Source organism: Panthera onca, chromosome A3 (genome assembly GCF_046562875.1).
Source record: "Panthera onca isolate mPanOnc1 chromosome A3, mPanOnc1 haplotype 2, whole genome shotgun sequence".
In the NCBI taxonomy this organism is placed as follows: Eukaryota; Metazoa; Chordata; class Mammalia; order Carnivora; family Felidae; genus Panthera; species Panthera onca.
Genome location: NC_138341.1, coordinates 138,171,465 through 138,191,561, shown reverse-complemented (window position 1 = coordinate 138,191,561; position 20,097 = coordinate 138,171,465). Strand labels below are relative to the sequence as shown.

Genomic DNA, 20,097 nt, shown 5'->3' with positions numbered 1-20,097 from the left:
CCGACACTGCTGGAGGTGGCTGCCAGGGGTGGCCCTGGGAGCCCCAGGGCAAGGGCCCACATTGCCCACTTGTGAGATGGGGTCTGAGGAGACTGAAGTGAGCAGCCCCGTGGGGCACATTTCCTAGTTGATGACGAGCGGGAAACAATCATTTCTCCGTCTCCCAAGACGGGACGTCAGGGCCGTGGCAGGGGACGGAAGAGAATGTGGGCAAAGTGTCTGGAGGCGAGTGAGTCACCCAGAGACCCGGACACCGAGCCGAGTGTGCGGGGACGGGTGGGTGGTGTCCCCCCAGAGTTGCCGGCTGCTCTCGGCCGGCTTCAGAGAGGAGGGGGTGTGGCCTGCCTGCAGGTGTCCTTGGAAAGGACCAGGGGCCCTCGGGGGCATCTCTGCTTCCTCTCGCCCAGCAGCCATCCCGGGGGCCCTGCCCCGTGGCCGCAGGCAGTGGCACCAGCCACTGGGGCAGCAGCAGGAGGGCTGACCCGGGGCCCTTCCCGGGGAGCCCAGAATTCCAGGGCTGACTTTGGTGTGAACTGCAGGGGAGAAACAGTGAACTGGAAACACCAAGAGCAGGTCTTCACTTTGAGCTCAAGGTTTCCAAAGTAATTAAAATAAAATGCAAGGGAGAGCCTCCCCGCACGGCGTGCGTTCTCCCAGGAGCGGCTGTGCAGTCAGCAGGCGCTGGGGCCCGCGTCCTCCGGAGCGGGCTTGGCGGACAGCCCCCGGCACAGTCCCCAAACCCCGCCCACTGCACCTGCTGGCCGCGCCATGGTGAGAATCTGAGAGAGAGACACGAGCTGTGCCCACGTTTGCATCTGCGGGGCTGGGGCTCTGCTGCTGGCAGGTCGTGCCCCCCCCCCCCCCCCGTCTCTCCCTCTCCCCCTTGTCTCTCTATTTCTGTGTCTCTGTTTCTCCCTCTTGCTCTGTCTCTGGGTCTAGCTGCGTTGTCGGCACGTGAGGGGAGCTGACTCTCCATCTCGAGTCGGGCCACAGATGTGTGTGGACGGCCCGTGCAGCCCGTGGGGGAGCCCACGGGCGCGTGAAGGGGATGCGTCTCGGGCGGCATGGCTGCGTGAGCGCCCGTGCTGGCCGAGTGTCGGTTGGCGCTGAGGACCAGCGCGTAGCGAGCGGTGCACCAAGAACTCGAGAGGAGGTCCCAGGCCGTCGTCGGTCCACCTCCTTTCCCAGATCCCGCCGTCCCAGGGCCCGGCCTGGGGTGTCCACGTGGGGGAGTGCGTGGGCTAAGGTGCTGGCAACACTCGGCCGCGGGAGAAACAGAAGTCAACGCGCAGGGGCTCTGGGGGCAGCTTGCCCTGGGGCTGACAGGGCTCGGGAGGCCCAGACAACGACGGGCTGTGAGACCCACCCCTCACAAGCCTCAGTCTCCGTGAAATGGCCTCGCCGTCGATCCCGCCTCAGACAGGACCCGAAGCCTGCGGGCTGGCCACGCGGGGTGGGCTCCGTGGCCTGAGACCACGCAGCCTACGGGCCCCGAGCTCAGGAGGGCCCGCGTGTGGCTGAACGCCCTGCCGTCACTGTCTTGAAATCCTTAGTCCAGATGAGGGTCCCCCATTTCATTCTGCGCTGGGACCCGGAATGTGTGGCCATCCTGGACGTCAGAGCTGAGCAGGACCTTGCCCGGGGCGGCCCCTCCCCACCAGGCCAGCCAGGGCTGTGGTCACAGAGCAGCCGCGGGGGGCAGCCCGGCCCAGGGCCTATGACAAAGGCTTTCTTTCAGCGGTCTGGACGGTCCGTAAGGAACAGCCAGAGAAGACACCTGCACTGGGGACAGCAGGGGTCGCTGGAGCCCCAAGGAAGGCAGGAGAGGTGCCCCACCGGGAGCTCCCCCTCCCCAAACCACGAAGCAACCGCGGCCGATGGCTGCAGTACAGAGAGAGGAGTGACGTTTCAGGGGACACTGAAGAGCCACGTGGCGCCAGCCCTACGGTCAGGAGAGGGGTCGCCTGGGGCCAACCCTACCGTCAGGCCTCAAGAGAAGGGTCTGGCACCTCAGGCCCGGGGGAGGGGCTTTCTCTAAGCAACCGTGATAATGAAAGACCAATCTGTCTAATCTTGAAGGAGGTCAGCATGATCACCAGCACGTGGCCTCTTTGTGGGGCTGTTTGGAGACAAAGCTCTCCCATGTCGGCCGAGGCTCTGGATGTCATTGGCCAATCAGGGGCGAGGGCCGCAGGGCAGAGGGACACCTGACCAGGTGGGCGACGTAGCGAGCAAGCAGCAACCCCCTGCTTTCTCTTCTCACTCACTGGGAACGCTCACTGGTCCCCGGCCACTGGCTGTACATCCCTTTAGACTCGGGGGCACAGATGCCTGGAACAGCGCATTCAGAAGGGCATGTGCCTCTGGGAGGGTGGACAGACCACAAGGGAGGAGGGAGGGGGGCAGGGAGGAGGGTGGCGCATCCCCAGTGTCCGGCCCCCACTGAGTGTTGGGTGTGGGAACAACCATGCCTTATTTTACCAGGGCCTCGGGGAAGCCCCCTGCAAGCCCCTCCCGGGGGGAAGACACCCCTGAAACGGCCTGCCTAGACGCCAGCAGCAAAATGGGCCCGAGTGTCAGCGGCCACCTGCTTCAGGGTTTTCAAGTCTGTGTTTCTCCCTCCACATTCCCTAGCCCTGGGAACGGAATCACCGGTCTGGCTCAGAAAAGATGTAGTGATTTTCCTTGTACCTGCTTCTTCTCCCTGACCCTGGCCCCCACCGTCCGAGGGGCAGTCAGGATGACACCCGGATGCCCATTTCCAGTGGCATCTCCAGGCAGGACACACCCACTCCGTCAAGACCTGTGGTCTGATTGCTGAAGAATCTGGGCACGTGGTCTTTCTTAGGGGTTTCAGGCCAAAAGGCTTTGATGCCTTTTAATCCCAGTGGTATAAGCTCCCCCTGACCGGGGCCATGTTTGTTCATGTTATCACTGTAGGCCCACTGTCAACCACAAGGCCTAACATGTACTAGGCGCTTGAGAACTGTTCCCTGGATGGATAGATGGATGGATGGAACGTATGTATATATGGATGGATGGATGGATGGATCAGTGGATGGTGGGTGGCTGAGTGGGTGTGTAGATGGATGGATGAGTAGATGGATGGATGGATGGATGGATGGATGGATGGACGGATGGACAGATGGGTGGATGGATGGATCAGTGGATAGATGGAAAGATGGATGGATGGATGGATGGATGGATGGATCAGTGGATGGTGGGTGGCTGAGTGGGTGTGTAGATGGATGGATGAGTGGATGGATGGATGGGTGGATGGATGCATGGATGGATGGACGGATGGACAGATGGGTGGATGGATGGATCAGTGGATAGATGGAAAGATGGATGGATGGATGGATGTATCAGTGGATGGTTGGGTGGCTGAGTGGGTGTGTAGATGGATGGATGGGTGGATAGACAGATGTGTGGATGGATGGATGGATCAGTGGATAGATGAAAAGACGGATGGATGGATGGATGGATGGATGGATGGATGGATGACGGATGGATGTATCAGTGGATGGTTGGGTGGCTGAGTGGGTGTGTAGATGGATGGATGAGTAGATGGGTGGATGGGTGGATGGACAGATGCATGGATGGATGGATGGGTCAGTGGATAGATGAAAAGATGGATGGATGGATGGATGGATGGATGGATGGATGGGGGATGAAGTGGTATACCCAAAGGGAAGAGTCTGGAAGTATGAGCCAAGGTTTCTCTTGGAAGCTTCTCTGAAAAGGGATGTCTGGGTCTAGTGAACTGGGGATTTCTGGAGCCAGGAGCCTGACTTTGATTCCACACCTGTCTCTACTCATGGGCGAAGACCCATGAGTAGAGAGGAACCTTCTTTTCCATGTCGACTAGCTCTGTGAAGCTGAACCCACCTGGGACTTGGGCAGCCAGTCTGAGACCGTGGCTAAGAAGGATGGACCAACCTCCCAACCCGGCTTCCCCAGGTCCAGTCAGCCTCGCACCCTACTTCTCATGGGGCGTCAGGGGTCCCTCGGGAGAGGCCACCATTGTCAACGACAGAGTTAACCTCTCCCACCAATTCCTTCTCTCTGCAAATGGTTCCTGTGCATCCCCTGAGGGCCAGGCTCTGTTCTCAGGCCTGGTGACGTGGTGTGGATAGCTTGATGGCTCTTTGCCACGTGGAGCCTTCCTGCTAGTGCCAGGAGGTGGACAGTGGGCCCCAAGCAGATAACCAGAGAGTGGCGGCGGTGTTTGGCCATATTCGGCACTGGGGGCTGAAGCCAAGTGAAATCTGGGCTGATTACGTCCACATCAGGGCAAAAGGCTGAGAATGCGATGCTCTCCAACGATGGTCTTCATTTCCAAGTTACAAGCGAGGACCTGGACATTCAGACATCGTGATGACGACTACGACGTGCACACCGGCCGTATCGTGCGTGGGGCTCTGTTCTCCGGGCTTCGCACATGTGAACCCTGCATCCTCCCACCTGGTGAGGGGCCTGGGGTCCTCACCTCTGCCTCCAGCTCACACTGCCTCCAGCTGGTGCAAACCTGCATCTTGCAGATGAGGAGGGGGTCCGGACGGGGGACTGGCCGTTAGGGTGGAGGCCACGAGATGCTGCTGCTTTCACCTGAGCTCCGGGGTCCCTCCCCTGAGCTACCACGTCAGGGAGGCCAAGCAGGAGAGGAGCCAACAGCCCCCAGAAGCCCGAGCCCTGCAACGTTTGTGGTCACGTCCGTTTCCCCTCTGCGTGCCCCGCTCCGAGGTGGCACCAGCACGGCACTCATCCCGGACCCGCTGCCGGCTCTCAGAGAAGCAGGTGTGTTATTCTAGGGCTGGACAGGATAGAACTGCTCACAGGGGCGCTCCAGAAAAAGGGCCCCACGGTGCCCAGCAGCCACGTGTCCCCTCCCTCCACCAGAACTAATGAGCTCCTGGGAGCACACGTGGATCCAGAGCTTCTAGACCAGGGGTCCTTCCAAGGTGGTCCCAGACCTTCCTGTCTTCCCCCGGGAATGTGGCAGACGTGTCCGTCCCGGGCCCACTGAATGAGAAACCCCAGGGTGGTGCCCAGCGCCGTGGGCTTTACACAGCCCTGCGGGCAATTCCAGCACAGGCTCAGGCTGACATTCTCCTTCCCAAGTTAGGAACCCAAGGCCCGAGGTACTCACGTGGTAGGAGGCTCGCTCCTCCCGGTCCATGGGCCTAGTGACATACATGCGTCCAGACATGGAGTCGATGCTGAAGACCTCCATGGGGGGCTGGTCGGCACCCACCCCCGTGATGCTGTACCGGATGGGGATGTCGTTGTCTTTGTCGGACCGGATCTGGAAACAGGAGCAAAAGCAGAGGAGAGTCAGCCTGCGGCGGGGGGCAGGGGCCACGCTTCTTAAACGTCCTCTCATCCCACCCCTGATTTGCTTGCACTTGGCCAACTCGGGGAACATCAGGTATCCACTCTGGGAACTGGAAGGGCAGCCAGTGATGAGGGGGTCATGGAGTGCCACCGACCACACGTCCGGTGGCCCAGCGGGTGACGGGGAAAGACGAGACCACGGAGCAGCCGCTACAGAGTCCAGAGGGGAGAAAGGCTGGGACACAGCACACACACCCGCTACGTGTTCGTCCGTGTCCCAATATCTTGCGCCTTTGACGGGGCACCAGAGAACAGGGTCCGGTCCCCGAAGGTGGGAGGCTGTGAGGATGGGTCGGGGCAGAGAGGACCCGCAACCGGGAGGTAGACACAGATTTCACACTGAGGACTGTTGTCACAACGGCTACAGGCCTACATGGGAACGTGAAAGTATTTCCACGGAGAACTGTGAACTCTTTCATTTAGAGGAAGCAAAAGCTCACCTGACGGGAACGGGGGTGCCCGCTGGAAGGTAACTGGTTTCTCTGAGCCCCCGAGACTGAAAAGGTATCATTGATAAGGTCAAAGTAACAGATTGGAATTCAACTTTGAATACAGTTGACTCTCGACCACGGGGTTGAACTGCGCTGGTCCATTTATATAGGGAATTCTTTTGGATAAATACAGTACAGGACTGTAGACGTATTTTCTGTTCCTACGGTTTTCCTAATAACGTTGTCTTTTCTCTGGCTTACTTTATTGTAAGCACACGGCACATAATACACTCAACATAGAAAATATGTGTTAATGGACTGTTTATGTTGTTGGTAAGGCTGCTGGTGGACGGTAGGCTATGAGTAGTTAAGTTTTTGAAGGTCAGAAGTTATATGTGGATTCCAGGCGGTGCTGGGGGTGGGTGCTCCAATAACCCTTCATCGTTCACGGGTCCCCAGTTTACCTTTACAAAATGCAGTTTTTTCCCTGTAAATCAAAGCTCAGGGATCATAACAACATTTTATAACGAAACAGACACGATGGAAACCTCCAGTTCTACAGAGCAGGGTCGGCTTTATTGCAAGACTGCAAATAAAATTCAATGCAGAAAAAAAAACAACCCCTGAGCTCATGGACACAGAGGACAGGCAGGTAGCTGCCAGAGGTGGGGGTGTAGGGCGGGCGGCATGAGCGAAGGCGTCCAGGGTGCACACTTCCTGGTCTAGAATAAGGCAGTCACGGGATGGGGCGGTAGTTAACGGTCCTCTCCCACCCTTGTGCCAGCTGCTATGTCTCCAAGTCCTCGCGACAAGAGTCGTTTTTGTACCAGGTAGCGACAGATGTTAAGTAGATTTCTTGGGTGGTTGTTTGGGAATGTACCCCCCGCACCAAATACTCCTGTCCTCCACCCTGTACCCTCCCCCCTCCTCCACAACTCCTCTTCCAACCCCATAACTCTCGCCTCCCCAGCCCCTCCCCCCTCCACAAACCCCTCCCCGACACCCCGCTCCTTCCCCCTCCACATACCTCTCCCCACCCCTCTCCTCTCCACATATCTCTCCCCCACCCTGCCCTCCCCTCCTCCCCTCCCCAAACCCCTATCCCACCCCCACTCCCATTCCTCCCCTCAGTCTACGAGGACTGTTTTTGTTTCCATCTCCCACCTCCTGGCTCTGCCCTGAGCAGCACACACCCGGCAGGGCTCAGGCCAGGCCACGGAAAGAACGGCCGGGGCCAGGGCTGGGGACGCATGTCACCCTGTGCCGTCCCTTGGGCCGTGGGGGTGTCGGAGCTCTGCTGTGCTCATCTTGGCCACAGCCACCGCTGCCTCCCTCCAGGGATGAACACATAGGGTCCCGGGCCTGCCGCCTTCTGCCCGCTCATCCCTCACAGCGCTGGGCGCCCCAGGACACGTGTGTACCCTGTGTTCATCATGGGCCCTCTACCGCCCACCGAGTAACGTCCTTCAGCCAGGACAGCCGTGTGCGAGCAGCCCAGCATGCAGCCGCGTCCAGGGAGATGAGTCTGTACGGAGGACAGAGGACAGAGGACGGGTGCCTTCCTGGCCACCTGGCTCCTTCCCCAGGGCTCTTTTCACAGGACAGCGGCCCTGGCCCTCCGTGGCCGTGAGCCACCTCTTCTCCCCCGAGGGAGTTTTCGCCAGGGAAATGGGGCGGCAGTTGCCAGTCTGGGTCCCAGAGAGGAAGACCCCTCTGGCCATCTGCACCTGCGCTGTTTGTCCACGTGTGGGGAACCCGTTAGAGCAGATCAGACCCCGTTTGGGAACTGTGTGATTAATGTAGAAAGCCCCAGGCTGGCTGCTTATGAAGCACAAGCTCTGTCTTCTGGGAGCCCGGAAAGTTCTAGAAAGTTCGGTGAGCTCGGCACTTGAGCACACAGAGGGCCCCAGAGAAGCGGCCGAGCTGCGCTGGATGGAGGGGTCGCTGGGTTCGGGCCAGGCAGTCCTCCAGAGGCGGGGCTCTGGCAGCCGGCCGGCGAGCACAGCGGACGGCCTGGCACGCTTCTATCGCGTTCTCTGGGCCAGACTGCCCATCCTTCATGGGGAAATTTAATTATAAAACCACTGAAAAGAACCCACCACATATTTAAAGAGGTTTTATTTTTTGCAAAGGAGTCTCATTACAGTTTGACCACTGGGCGCCTTTGCTTAATTCCCCAGCTGCTGCTCTGCGTGCGCGCCCGGGACTCAGTGCCGGCTCGGGGATGCTCTGCACAGTTTACCACATTAAGAAGAAACACTGTACAAATGAATTCACCAGATCAGGGGAGAGCAGTTTCCCCTTGATTTGTGTCTGGAAAATGAGAAAAACATCACGCCAGCGTACGATAGGGCCATGAATAAAGAACACAGACAGGCGTTTCTATCACCCACCTCACTTTTACGACGCCACGGAGAATTAGGCTCTTTTGCATTTGTTATTAAAGGACAGAACAGATGGTAAAAGGTTAGTTTAAAGTGACGTCTACATTAAAATAACTTATGGTGCCGGGCGATTGTTTTCACCCAGGGACTTGTGCGTGGAAGGCCAGCTCGCGTCCTTAGGAAAGGCTGGATGAAATGAAGGATTCTGGCAGAATCTTCCCCAAGGAGGAGGTATTTGCCTAATCTCAAATGAACTTGAAACCGGAGAAAAGTCACCATGTGTGGGTTTGAATCACAAACACCTCGGCGGTTTATTCCCAAAGCATCGAACCGGAGAGAATCACGTCCAGACTTCAGCAGAGAAAGCCTCACCCCAGGAGAGGACGACACCCCAGCAAGGAGAGAGGACCTTCAGCTTCAGGCTGGTCCCCTGCTCCCGCCCCGTGTCACTTCAACACCTTCACGTGCCGTGGGCCGGGCCCTGCTCTGGGCGGACCCTGCCCTGCCCTCACGTGGCTCGCGTGCCCGGGGAATCAGACACACCTGAAAAAGTGACACCCTCTTAGTCCACAATTAAAAAGCGTGGTAACGACTGGCAGGGAAGGAACAGGGTCCTTGAGAGGCCCCAGGGGAAGAGCTCGGGGACAGGTTTGAACTCCACTGCCTTATATAGTTTCCTCACACGCACCACGCACGCTCGCACACACACGCGCACACGCGCACACATGGCTGGATCTCCCCTCCCCTTTTGCACTCAGCGTCCTGTCAGGGTTTCCTTGCCCGCTGTGAGGTGTCCCCGGGACCTCCTGCCCTGACGTTTGCAAGCTGCTCTCAGGTTCTGAGGACCAAGTTCTTCTGCGAGGACGTAAATAATTCTTCTGTGGCGCCTTCCGGGTGTTCCTCCTCGCCGGGTATTAAGCCTGGAGACCTTCCCAGCAAACAGACCACACACCCTCGTTTTTGTTGCCTCCTGGGACTGCTGAGGTGCAGCGGCCGCCGCTCGCCCCCCGCCCGGCCCGGGACCATCGGGACGCAGGAGGCGGGTGGACACGCGGCCGTGGCTGCAGCCGGCCAAGAGAGGCAATTTTCTTTCAAACCCTTGACTCCCAGCAGAGCCCAGAGGTAAGAGAAGGGTTTCACCGGACACATTTGTAGCTCCCCCGTGGCTGTAGCGGGGCCCCAGCTCTGACCGCTGGGGCTTCTTGGTTTTCTCAGGGTCACCTCAGGCCTTCTCTGTCTGCTGTCCTGTCTGCGCGAATGCCCGCCTGTCCTCCCTTCTCCCTCCCGCGTGAGCACTAACATGCTCAGCTCCCTTTTCTGGGCCCCAGGAGCACAAGCACCACAGGCTGTGTCTGCAGGGATGGCAGTGCAGCTGTGGGTGAACACAGGAACCATGGACACATGGCCTGGGGACGGGAACCACGGACACACCGCCTGGGGACGGGAACCAAGGACACTCGGCCTGGGGACAGGAGCCACGGACACACCGCCTGGGGACAGGAGCCACGGACACACCGCCTGGGGACGGGAACCAAGGACACTCGGCCTGGGGATGGGAACCACGGACACTTGGCCTGGGGATGGGAGCCACGGACACACCACCTCGGGACGGGAGCCATGGACACTCGGCCTGGGGACGGGAGCCACGGACACACGGCCTGGGGACGGGAGCCACGGACACACTGCCTGGGGACGGGAACCACGGACACACTGCCTGGGGATGGGAACCAAGGACACTTGGCCTGGGGACGGGAACCATGGACACACCGCCTGAGGACGGGAACCAAGGACACTCAGCCTGGGGACGGGAGCCACGGACACTCGGCCTGGGGACGGGAACCACGGACACACTGCCTGGGGACGGGAACCAAGGACACTCGGCCTGGGGACGGGAACCACGGACACACTGCCTGGGGATGGGAACCAAGGACACTCGGCCTGGGGACGGGAGCCACGGACACACTGCCTGGGGACGGGAACCAAGGACACTCGGCCTGGGGACGGGAGCCACGGACACTCGGCCTGGGGACGGGAGCCACGGACACACTGCCTGGGGACGGGAACCAAGGACACTCGGCCTGGGGACGGGAACCACGGACACACCGCCTGAGGACGGGAACCAAGGACACTCGGCCTGGGGACGGGAGCCACGGACACTCGGCCTGGGGACGGGAGCCACGGACACACCACCTGGGGACGGGAACCACAGACACACGGCCTGGGGACGGGAACCACGGACACACGGCCTGGAGACGGGAACCACGGACACTCGGCCTGGGGCAGGAACGGGGGGCAGGGCAGGCAGACAGCAAGCAGATGGCCAGTGTCACTTCCACAGCCGCAGGGAAGCCTAAGGCAGCGGGGCTGGGGGGGTGGGCGGCACCAAGGGCTTCTCTGAGCCCTGTGGGAGGAGGAAGTACACAGGGAGAGAAATGTGGGGAGCAGCCAGAGATGGGAGGAAGCAGGTGCACTCAGAGCCTCACGGGCTGCTGTGTGAGTGAGGAAGTGAACAGAGAAATGAGAAGGGGGAGGGGAGTCAGGGAGAGAAGCAAGTTCTGGTGACCCCTCACCTCCCCCGACGACGTGGATCCCACAGCAGGAGAGGAGGGGGGGGCTCCTGGGAAGTTCTGCTCCCACCTTTCCTGCCCTTGCAGAGACCTCTGAGGGTCAGAGTAAGGGAGTGGCCTTTGGCAGGAGAGGAAGGGACCGCGGAGGCTGGTGGGCCCTCTCCTCACGCGCCAGCAGGCCAGACGGGACCCCCTCCTTGCGCGCCGGATGGGGCTGGCAAAGGGAAGGCCGGTCCCCCACCCGTTCCGCCCCTGTTGGTCTTGGGCCTCTTTGTCCAAATTGGGGTTTCCTCCTATGTGTCCTCATGCCTCAGAAGCCTCTGTTAGCTCTGAAGGAATCTCCACCCCGTCCCGGAACTCCTTGGGGACCACTAAAGGGGAGCCCCAGAATGTCCAGCCCCACCCCACCACCTTGTCCAGTCCATCTGCATATACGGGCGTGGGGACCAGAGGGGCAAGGAGGGGACAAGTTGTACAAGTAACTGGGGACCGAGAGTGGAGTCACCTGTCTTCCCAAGAAGGCTTTTATACACAGACAGGGAGGCCGAGGACACGGGGCCCCTTGCACAGTCACACCGGGGACAGCCCAGAGGGTCTCTGTGTCCCCCAGAGCGGCTCCCTGGTCGCCACTGTCACTCGGTGTGCGGGGACTGTGGAAGCGCCATGTTTTAAAAAGCCACCACGACTCTGAGCTCTGGGACCAGAGCTTCAGTTCAGCTGCTTTTGAGAGCAGCTGTGACATCGTGACCAGTGTCTGCGTGCGTCCCTTCCCGCTTGCCGCACTCTGAGAGCCCTTTGCCACCGTGCTGAGAACAGCGAGACCCGGTGATGATCAAACTGCTCTCACCGAATTAACGGGCCCAACTTGGGGCCGCGGGCGAGCCAGGGTTCTTCCCTCCCCCAACCCTCGCTGCTCTCTCCCACATCACCGCGAGGGGCTTGACGATGTTTGCCCGTCTTGCATTTTATCCCGTATTTTCCATGTGATAAAATCCAGCCCTCAATTATTTTCAATTAGGTCCTTGTAATGAACAGGAAACCCCAGAACGTGATAGGAAGAGGCATTTGTTGTGTAACATTGACAGTTACACATTACCATTCACAATTACTTTGAGTTTTAGAAATCATGAAAAAGTACTCAAAGTCCTATGAATACTAATGAAAGCCATGAATATGTTCTTCCAGAATTTGCCTGGTGGGGAAGAGTGAATTAGAGGCTTCTCAGAAATGGCCTTCGGGCTGCACCAAATTAACAAAGACAGGTAGCTACTTAATTTGTGGTCTGGGATTACAGGCCGCACTGCGGCTGGCGGTGGGGGTGACTCAGCACCCGTTCCTGGCTCTTCCAGTAACGGAGGCCCGATTTCCTTTGGGGGGTCATCGTTCTCCATCGTGAGTGGTCTTGGGGAGACAGTCCACACCCCCTGCACCCCCCGCATCCCTACCAGCCATCAGGCAGGCCCACCGGCCAGGCTGGGCCAATCAGCTTCTCTTTCCCAAACGTGGATCTTGAATCAAGAATGAGTCAGGGCCTCAGCCGCAGCAATTTCTTACTCGACCCGGCTCCATAGGCAAGGGAATTAAAAGCAAAGATGAACTATTGGGACCTCATCGAGATAAAAAGCTTCTGCACTGCAAAGGAAACAATCAACAAAACTAAAAGGCGACCGACGGAATGGGAAAAGATATTTGCAACTGACATATCGGACAAAGGGCCAGTATCCAAAACTTATAAAGAAGTCACCAAACTCCACACCCGATAAACAAATAATCCAGTGAAGAAATGGGCAGAAGACATGAATAGACACTTCTCCAAAGAAGACATCCAGATGGCCAACAGACACATGAAAAGATGCTCAACATCACTCCTCATCAGGGAAACACAAATCAAAACCACACCGAGATACCACCTCACGCCGGTCAGAGTGGCCAAAACGAACAAATCGGGAGACTCTAGATACTGGCGAGGATGTGCAGAAACGGGAACCCTCTCGCACTGCTGGTGGGAATGCAAACTGGTGCAGCCGCTCTGGAAAACAGTGTGGAGGTTCCTCAAAAAATTAAAAATAGAACTACCCTACAACCTAGCAATAGCACTGCTAGGAATTTACCCAAGGGATACAGGAGTGCTGATGCATAGGGGTCCTTGTATCCCAACGTTTATAGCAGCACTTTCAACAATAGCCAAATTATGGAAAGAGCCTAAATGTCCATTGACTGATGAATGGATAAAGAAATTGTGGTTTATATACACAATAGAATACTACTTGGCAATGAGAAATCTGGCCATTTGTAGCAACGTGGATGGAACTGGAGGGTATTATGCTAAGTGAAATAAGTCAGAGAAAGATACCGCGTGTTTTCGCTCATATGTGGATCCTGAGAAACTTAACAGAAGACCATGGGGGAGGGGGAGGGGGAGGGGAGAAAACAGTTCCAGAGAGGGAGAGAGGCAAACCATGAGACTCTTAAATACCGAGAGCACACTGAGGGTTGATGGGGGTGGGGGAGAGGGGAAAGTGGGTGACGGGCACTGAGGAGGGCGCCGGTTGGGTTGAGCACTGGGTGTTGTATGGAAGCCGATTTGACAATAAATTATGTTACAAAAAGAAAAAGACTGAGTCAGGGTGGAAAGTCTGGCTGGGGTCCCTCCACTAGTACAGAGCCACCTCCTGGGCAAGACCCGGAGCCTGGGCCCCCCCCCCTCCCCCGGCTGGCCTGCCCTCCCCTTCCCGTCCGTGGGAGCCCAGGACCCTCCTGGGCACGTTCTTTCCGCTTCGGTAGCTGGACAGCTTCCCACGGCCTTAGGTCAAACCTCCTGACCCCGTGTGGTCCGCAGAGCCCTAGCACAGCGCTGGGCAGGCACATGCTAAGCACAGGAGAGGTCACTGGGGTGCTCACGTATCAGCACCTGGCACCTCCCCGCAGAGGCCCCACCCCGACCTCTGGATCCCGGGGTCAGAGTGGCGCTCCCTGTGAGCAGAGCCCGACACAAAGATGCTTCTGGGGGGCGGGGCGGCTGAGTGGGAAAAGGAGAAGACACAAGAGGGAAAAGAGACGTGGTGCCCGGGGTCTGGCTTTAGTCTCATCCCACGGTGGCAGGGGGAGTCCCGGGGTGTGACCTGTGGCAGAGAAGTCCGGCCTTGGGGCGAGGAGGCTGGTTTTTGTGGGCCAGCCCAGGGCGAGGGGGGTCCTCCCGGGCACCTGCCACTGGGGCACGGTCAGCCCTCTGCGGGGGTGTCCGACTCTGAACCTCCAGCAAGACCCCGAGTGGGCGGGGACGGTGCGCCGGCCCCTGGGGATATGACGGTACCAACGGCACCGGCTGCACCCCGCTTGTCTCCACGGTCCTTGTCACTGCCAGCTTTTTCTGTGTCAACTGCCTTCTTTCCATCCCCCACTGGGCTGCGCGCTCAGGAGAGAGGGGCACACGGTCACTCACACAGCACGCGGCCTCGAGCGGTGCTCGCTCGGCAGTAGGTGCCCGGGCAGCCTGCCGGAGGGACACGGGACCCTGAGCAGAGCAGCCTGGGGCAGCTGCGAGAACGTGGTCGCTAACGAGGGCCGTCGTCCGCAGACAAGCCAGAGTGGGCCCACTTCCCCCGTCCGGGACTCGAGCTAGGAATACCCGTGTCCCTCAGGGAGCCCCAGACGGGAAGCCGAGTCCACGGGTGTGCTTCCTGCCTCGGTCTGGTCAAGTAGGGATCAACGGACTGGATGACGTGACACGGGAGCTTGTGGGCTGAGCGTTCCCTCAGGGTTGTCGTCCACACCCTGGTGGCTGGCATCCTGGTCCTCCAGACGAACAGCGGGGGTCTGGCCGGGAGCTCTGCCTCGTCGGTGTTCGACACGCGTTCCCTGCCTGTGTCTGGAAGGCCCTGCCCACACGGCCTCGGTTTTAACACAACAGCTCGAGTCTGCCATTGCCGTGTGCTGGCCCGGGCTGGGGGTGAGGGATGACACCGGACGGGATCCAGTCCTTGGGAACGTGGGGCAGGGTGGGGGAGACAGAGGCTGTGGTGGCCAGGCCATAGCTCGGGCTGGGGGGAGGCCGCGGGAGGGAGCCCCGAGGGGCAGGACCCGGCGCTGGGATGAGCCCCCAGCCCCCGAGGGACAGGAATGGTGGGGGTGTGGTGTGAGCAGGCATGTGGGGACAGCGAGGGGGGTGAGGCTGCGAGCAGGCCGAAATGGGGCACCCAGGCAGCCACCAGCCCTGTGTCTGCTGAGGGCCCCCCACCCCTCCCACCTTTAGAAACCACTGCCCACCATGCTTTGCACGGGCCGGTGGGGAGGACCGTCCGTGGGCACCAGGAGCACGTCCCCCAGCCCAGTGACTGGCTCAGGGAGGGGCATGTGACCCAAGCTGGGCCCATGGGGGTGTTTCCTTTTGGGATGAAGGTCTCCTCCTCATTCTCTTGGGAAGGGCACCCCAGGGACTCAGGACAGGTGCCCTCACCTAGCTCACCTCACCTAGCTCCCCTCCTGGGTCAGGTCACCTGCCGTCATGCTTCCTCGTCACCACCTGGAAATGGGATCTAATGCCAGTCCCTCAGAGCTGTTGTCAAGAGCGTGGGACAGACTGCAATGGATGGTCTGCAGCATGTCTGAGGGCGGAGTCTTTGGTTTAGTCAGTACCAAGGGCTGAGCACTGTGCTTAGTCAGTACTGAGTACCGTGTTAGTACCAAGGAGTGAGTACTATGCTGAGTCAGTAATGAGTACTGTGCTTAGTACTATGCTGAGTACGTTGCTTAGTCAGCAACGAGGGATAAGTGCTGTGCTTTCTCAGTACTGAGTACTGTGCTTCGTCAGTATAAAGCAGTATGTTTAGTCAGTACTGAGGGATGAATAGCGAACTTCTTCAGTAAATGATAGCTGAGTATTGCGCTTTGTGAACTGCGGGCTGAGTATGACTTAGCGAGGGCCAAGGACTGAGCCTTGCTGAGTTTATGCATTGCCAATAGTGGGGACCGAATACTTTGCTTTGTCGTAAGTCTGAGCAGAGTATTCGACTCTGCAGTAACGATGCCTGGGTGCTTTGCTTTGACGTCTCCTCCAGAGAGCCCAGTGTTCCAGTAGATGCACGGAAAATGCTCTGCAAACCAGACGTGGATGACTGAACAAACCAAGGGACAGGAGGACACAGAAATACCAGATGAGGCTGAGGTTCCGGGCCACAGTGCAGGGGATACAGTCTGCCCCCTCGCTACCACAGGGCATTTGAACCCTGTCCTTTGTCAAGTGTCAGAAATCACGCTACCTGGCTCGAGCAAAGAGGCAACGTACCGGCTCTCGTGTGGGAACGGTGTGGGTTTCAGGCACAGCTGGATCATGGCTCAGGTGACGCGCTCAGCACGTGTTCTCTCCCTCTGTGGCCCTTCTCACTTCCGTGGTTACACCCTATCTGCCTAGCAACCCAGCAGCCACGGGGACAGACCAACAGTCACCGCAGCGCAGCAGTCACACAGCCGCTGTATCCGTGGCACGGACACAGGGGCAACGCAAATGTAATCACAGCCACGACAGCTCACGCTTCTTCTGTACCTGGTCTGCTGGTGCCACAGGTGTTATCTGCCCCCCCCCCCCCCCGCACAGGCTCAGTTACCGCTCAAACTCTACAAGCAGCGTCAAAGCCCCATTACAGGCAAAGGAACCGAGGCACAGGGAATGCAGCCACTTTGCCAGGCCAGCTGGTTCCCAAGCACCCGAGCGGGGTCCACACCTAGGCGTCCTCCCCAGAGCCGGCGCTGGCGCCCTACGCGTTCCGACCCGGGAGGTGCCGCCCTCCCGGGGGCTCCATGCAGCTGCCATCCCGTCCTGGACCCAGCAGCCGCGGCTGGAGACCGAACAGGCAGATTCGCCCGGCGCGGGGATGGTGGCCGAGCGCGGCCTCTCCGTCCGTGCTGCCGAGAGTGGGTGAGGAGGTCCCCCCAGCGAGGTCGAGGTGGGCGGAGGAGAGGGGTGCCAGGCGTGTTCCGGCCCCTGCTGCCAGGCCGGCGGCTCCCAGGCCGGCCCTGCCTGTCGGGGGCTGCATCTCAGTGACCGTCTGGAAGCCAACGCACCCCCAGCCTTCGTGGGGATCGTGATGGCAGAAGCCTGAGGGGCCACAGGGCTCGGAACGGGTGGCACCGTGCGCGTCGACACTCTGCTCCCGTTACTGGTGGAGTCCCAGCTACCGCTGTGGCACAGCAAAAGGATGGTTCTCCTTAGTTTTGCTTTGCTCCAGGAGCCTGGAGAGGGGCCATGCTGGGGAGCAGGGATGGGTGCCGGGTGAGCAGGTGGTCCTGAGGAGGGGGAGGGGAGAGGTGCGGGGTGGGCTGGGGTCCCGAGGAGGGAGGGAAGGTGGGGGGTGCAGGGGTGGGCTGGGATCCCGAGGAGGGAGGGAAGGTGGGGGGTGCAGGGGTGGGCTGGGGTCCCGAGGAGGGAGGGGAGGTGGGGGGTGCAGGGGTGGGCTGGGGTCCTGAGGAGGGAGGGAAGGTGGGGGGCGGATATGGGATGGGCTGGAGTCCCAAGGAGGGAGGGAAGGTGGGGTGGGATATGGGTTGGGCTGGGGTCCCAAGGAGGGAGGGAAGGTGGGGGGTGCAGGGGTGGGCTGGGGTCCCAAGGAGGGAGGGAAGGTGGGGTGGGATATGGGTTGGGCTGGGGTCCCAAGGAGGGAGGGAAGGTGGGGGGGGATATGGGATGGGCTGGGGTCCCGAGGAGGGAGGGAAGGTGGGGGGTGCAGGGGTGGGCTGGGGTCCCAAGGAGGGAGGGAAGGTGGGGGGGGATATGGGATGGGCTGGGGTCCCGAGGAGGGAGGGAAGGTGGGGTGGGATATGGGTTGGGCTGGGGTCCCAAGGAGGGAGGGAAGGTGGGGGGCAATATGGGGTGGGCTGGGGTCCTGAGGAGGGAGGGAAGGTGGGGGGTGATATGGGGTGGCTGGGGTCCCGAGGAGGGAGGGAAGGTGGGGGGTGATATGGGGTGGGCTGGGGTCCCGAGGAGGGAGGGAAGGTGGGGGGTGATATGGGGTGGCTGGGGTCCCGAGGAGGGAGGGAAGGTGGGGGGTGATATGGGGTGGGCTGGGGTCCCGAGGAGGGAGGGAAGGTGGGGGGTGCAGGGGTGGGCTGGGGTCCCGAGGAGGGAGGGAAGGTGGGGGGGGATATGGGTTGGGCTGGGGTCCCAAGGAGGGAGGGAAGGTGGGGTGGGATATGGGTTGGGCTGGGGTCCCGAGGAGGGAGGGAATTTGGGGGGGGATATGTGGTAGGCTGGGGTCCCGAGGAGGGAGGGAAGGTGGGGGGCAATATGGGGTGGGCTGGGGTCCAGAGGCGGGGAGCCCGCTGCTGTGGGAGCACCAGGGACGCCTGCTGTGCGGATGCCCCCAGTGTAAGGAGCAGTGACACGTGAGGTCATTGAGGCACAGGCTGGTAGGACGGGGGAGCAGGCGAGAAGCTGGTATTAGTAAAAGTTGCCACGCCGGGAGCCCTGCGACTCGGCTGGCACAGCCCGTTCGGGAGCGTCGGCCTGGCTGCAGGAATGGGGGCGGCCGTTTCTAGAAAGGGGGGCGGCCTCCTCAGATCCAGGATTTGAGCACGGGTGCTGGAAACAGGTGCCCTGGGACTCCCCCCCCCCCCCCTGCAAGTTTTCCCTGCCCCCTGAGAGCTGCCAGCCTTTAAAAGAGATGCTTGTTACTGGGAATTCAGCCTGAAACGGACGCCAGATCTCCACTGTTCCTAGAAGGGATCCATCACCACGATGCATCCTTTCAACTAAGTCCCACTTTCTCTCTACGCTCGGTTACAAGAGGGCAAACATTCCTTGGGGCCGCTGGGGCAGGCGATCAGGCCACGGGAAAGAAGTGGCCGGCAGACAGGTTTGTTCGGCGACGTGAGGCCCTGGCAGGGACGGGGAGGATGGGTGTGAAGCGAACCCCATCCACAGAGAGGTCCCCAGAAGAGTGACAGCTGCGTCTCTGGAAAGCGCGAGCCTCGATGTCCTTCCCAAGGCTCCTCCCCTCCTGCCCTTCGAAGCCTTCGGGTCTCCCATCAACGCCTTCTCCCCAAGCAGCCCTCCAGGACTGCCCTGCCTGAGTGGCCCTATTCAAGGGCCGCTTTCAAAGTCCTCTCTCGACGCTCGCGTATGAGCTGGGGTGTGTGTTGGCACCGATGGCCGGTCTCCCCTCCGCTGGTGCCCAACGCGGCCTGGGCCGCAGCCCCTGGGGGAGCTCCCGAGGCAGCCGGAGCTCGGGGAACGCGCGCGGGCTGGGTGGGTGGGCAGTGCCGCAGAGACCCCCTTCCTCCCTCCTCTGGTCCCCAGAGACCCACTCTGTGGGCAGGAGCAGGTGCCGGTCCCCAAGGTGATCCTCCGTCCGCATATGCTGGTGCACCTGGGGTGGCGACTCTGTGCCCGGCCCCGCCCTGAGCACCCGGCCTCCCCGACTCCCGCTACAGCCCCCAGGGGGCCGGTGCCAGCCCCGTGTCAGGTGACGACACCGAGGGTCAGGGAGGCGGGGCTGGGCTGCGGGTCCAGGGCCAACCCCTTCTCCGCTTCGTCTCCACCTGACAACGCCTGGGCTCTCTGGGGCGCTGGACGAACGGGAAGCAACGACACTGGGTCTCGGGGATCCCGGGAAGGCTTTGTTCTACAGGCAGTTTCCAGGGCTTCGTCTCCTTGGGGCCGCACCCCGTAAGCAGACACGGTTCTCTGATGTGTGCTCGGCAGGACCAACAGCGAGGAACCTGAGGGCCCCCAGGCGGGACGGCCGGGGTGGGTGACACAAACGGGCCCGTGCCCAGAGGAACACGTGGCCGAGAGCTCCTGGGGAACCGTCCTTCCTGCCGGAAGGGGCCCCCGGGAGCGTGGGAGTCTCCATCCTAGAGCAAAGGAGCCCCGTGTCCAAACACATTCTCAGGAGCAAGTGGCCAGCACGTTGGTGGCTGTGGAGCGGGGGTCCCCCAAGCACTGGGGGACGCTTGTTCCTCTCTGGCCCAGTTAACGCTGCCGTGAGTCCCTGATCCACGTTCTGAGCCAGGGCCCATTAGGCATCTTTGTATGCCGTTCCCTGTACCGTGGGCCCTAGATCTGCTGATTCCTGCCAGCACACAGGAGAGGCTCAGGGGAGCACACGGGAGCTCAGGGGGAGCACACAGGAGAGGCTCAGGGGAGCACACGGGAGCTCAGGGGGAGCACACAGGAGAGGCTCAGGGGAGCACACGGGAGCTCAGGGGGAGCACACAGGAGAGGCTCAGGGGAGCACACGGGAGCTCAGGGGGAGCACACAGGAGAGGCTCAGGGGAGCACACGGGAGCTCAGGGGGAGCACACAGGAGAGGCTCAGGGGAGCACACG

General features: G+C 60.4%; 1 protein-coding gene across 4 annotated transcripts in view; it reads right to left on the bottom strand.

Moving 5' to 3' along the window:
• The window catches only part of CDH4 (cadherin 4), a 542,734-nt gene that overhangs the window by 64,720 nt on the left and 457,917 nt on the right, over positions 1-20,097 (bottom strand). For all 4 annotated transcript variants that reach the window (XR_014137503.1, XM_081795373.1, XM_081795372.1 and 1 more), the window contains exon 5: positions 5,150-5,305. Coding sequence is in view for 3 of the 4 variants with exons in the window: in XM_081795373.1 (XP_081651499.1) it covers positions 5,150-5,305 (156 nt within the window). In the remaining variant the exon portion in view is untranslated. The remainder of the gene's footprint in view (positions 1-5,149; positions 5,306-20,097) is intronic.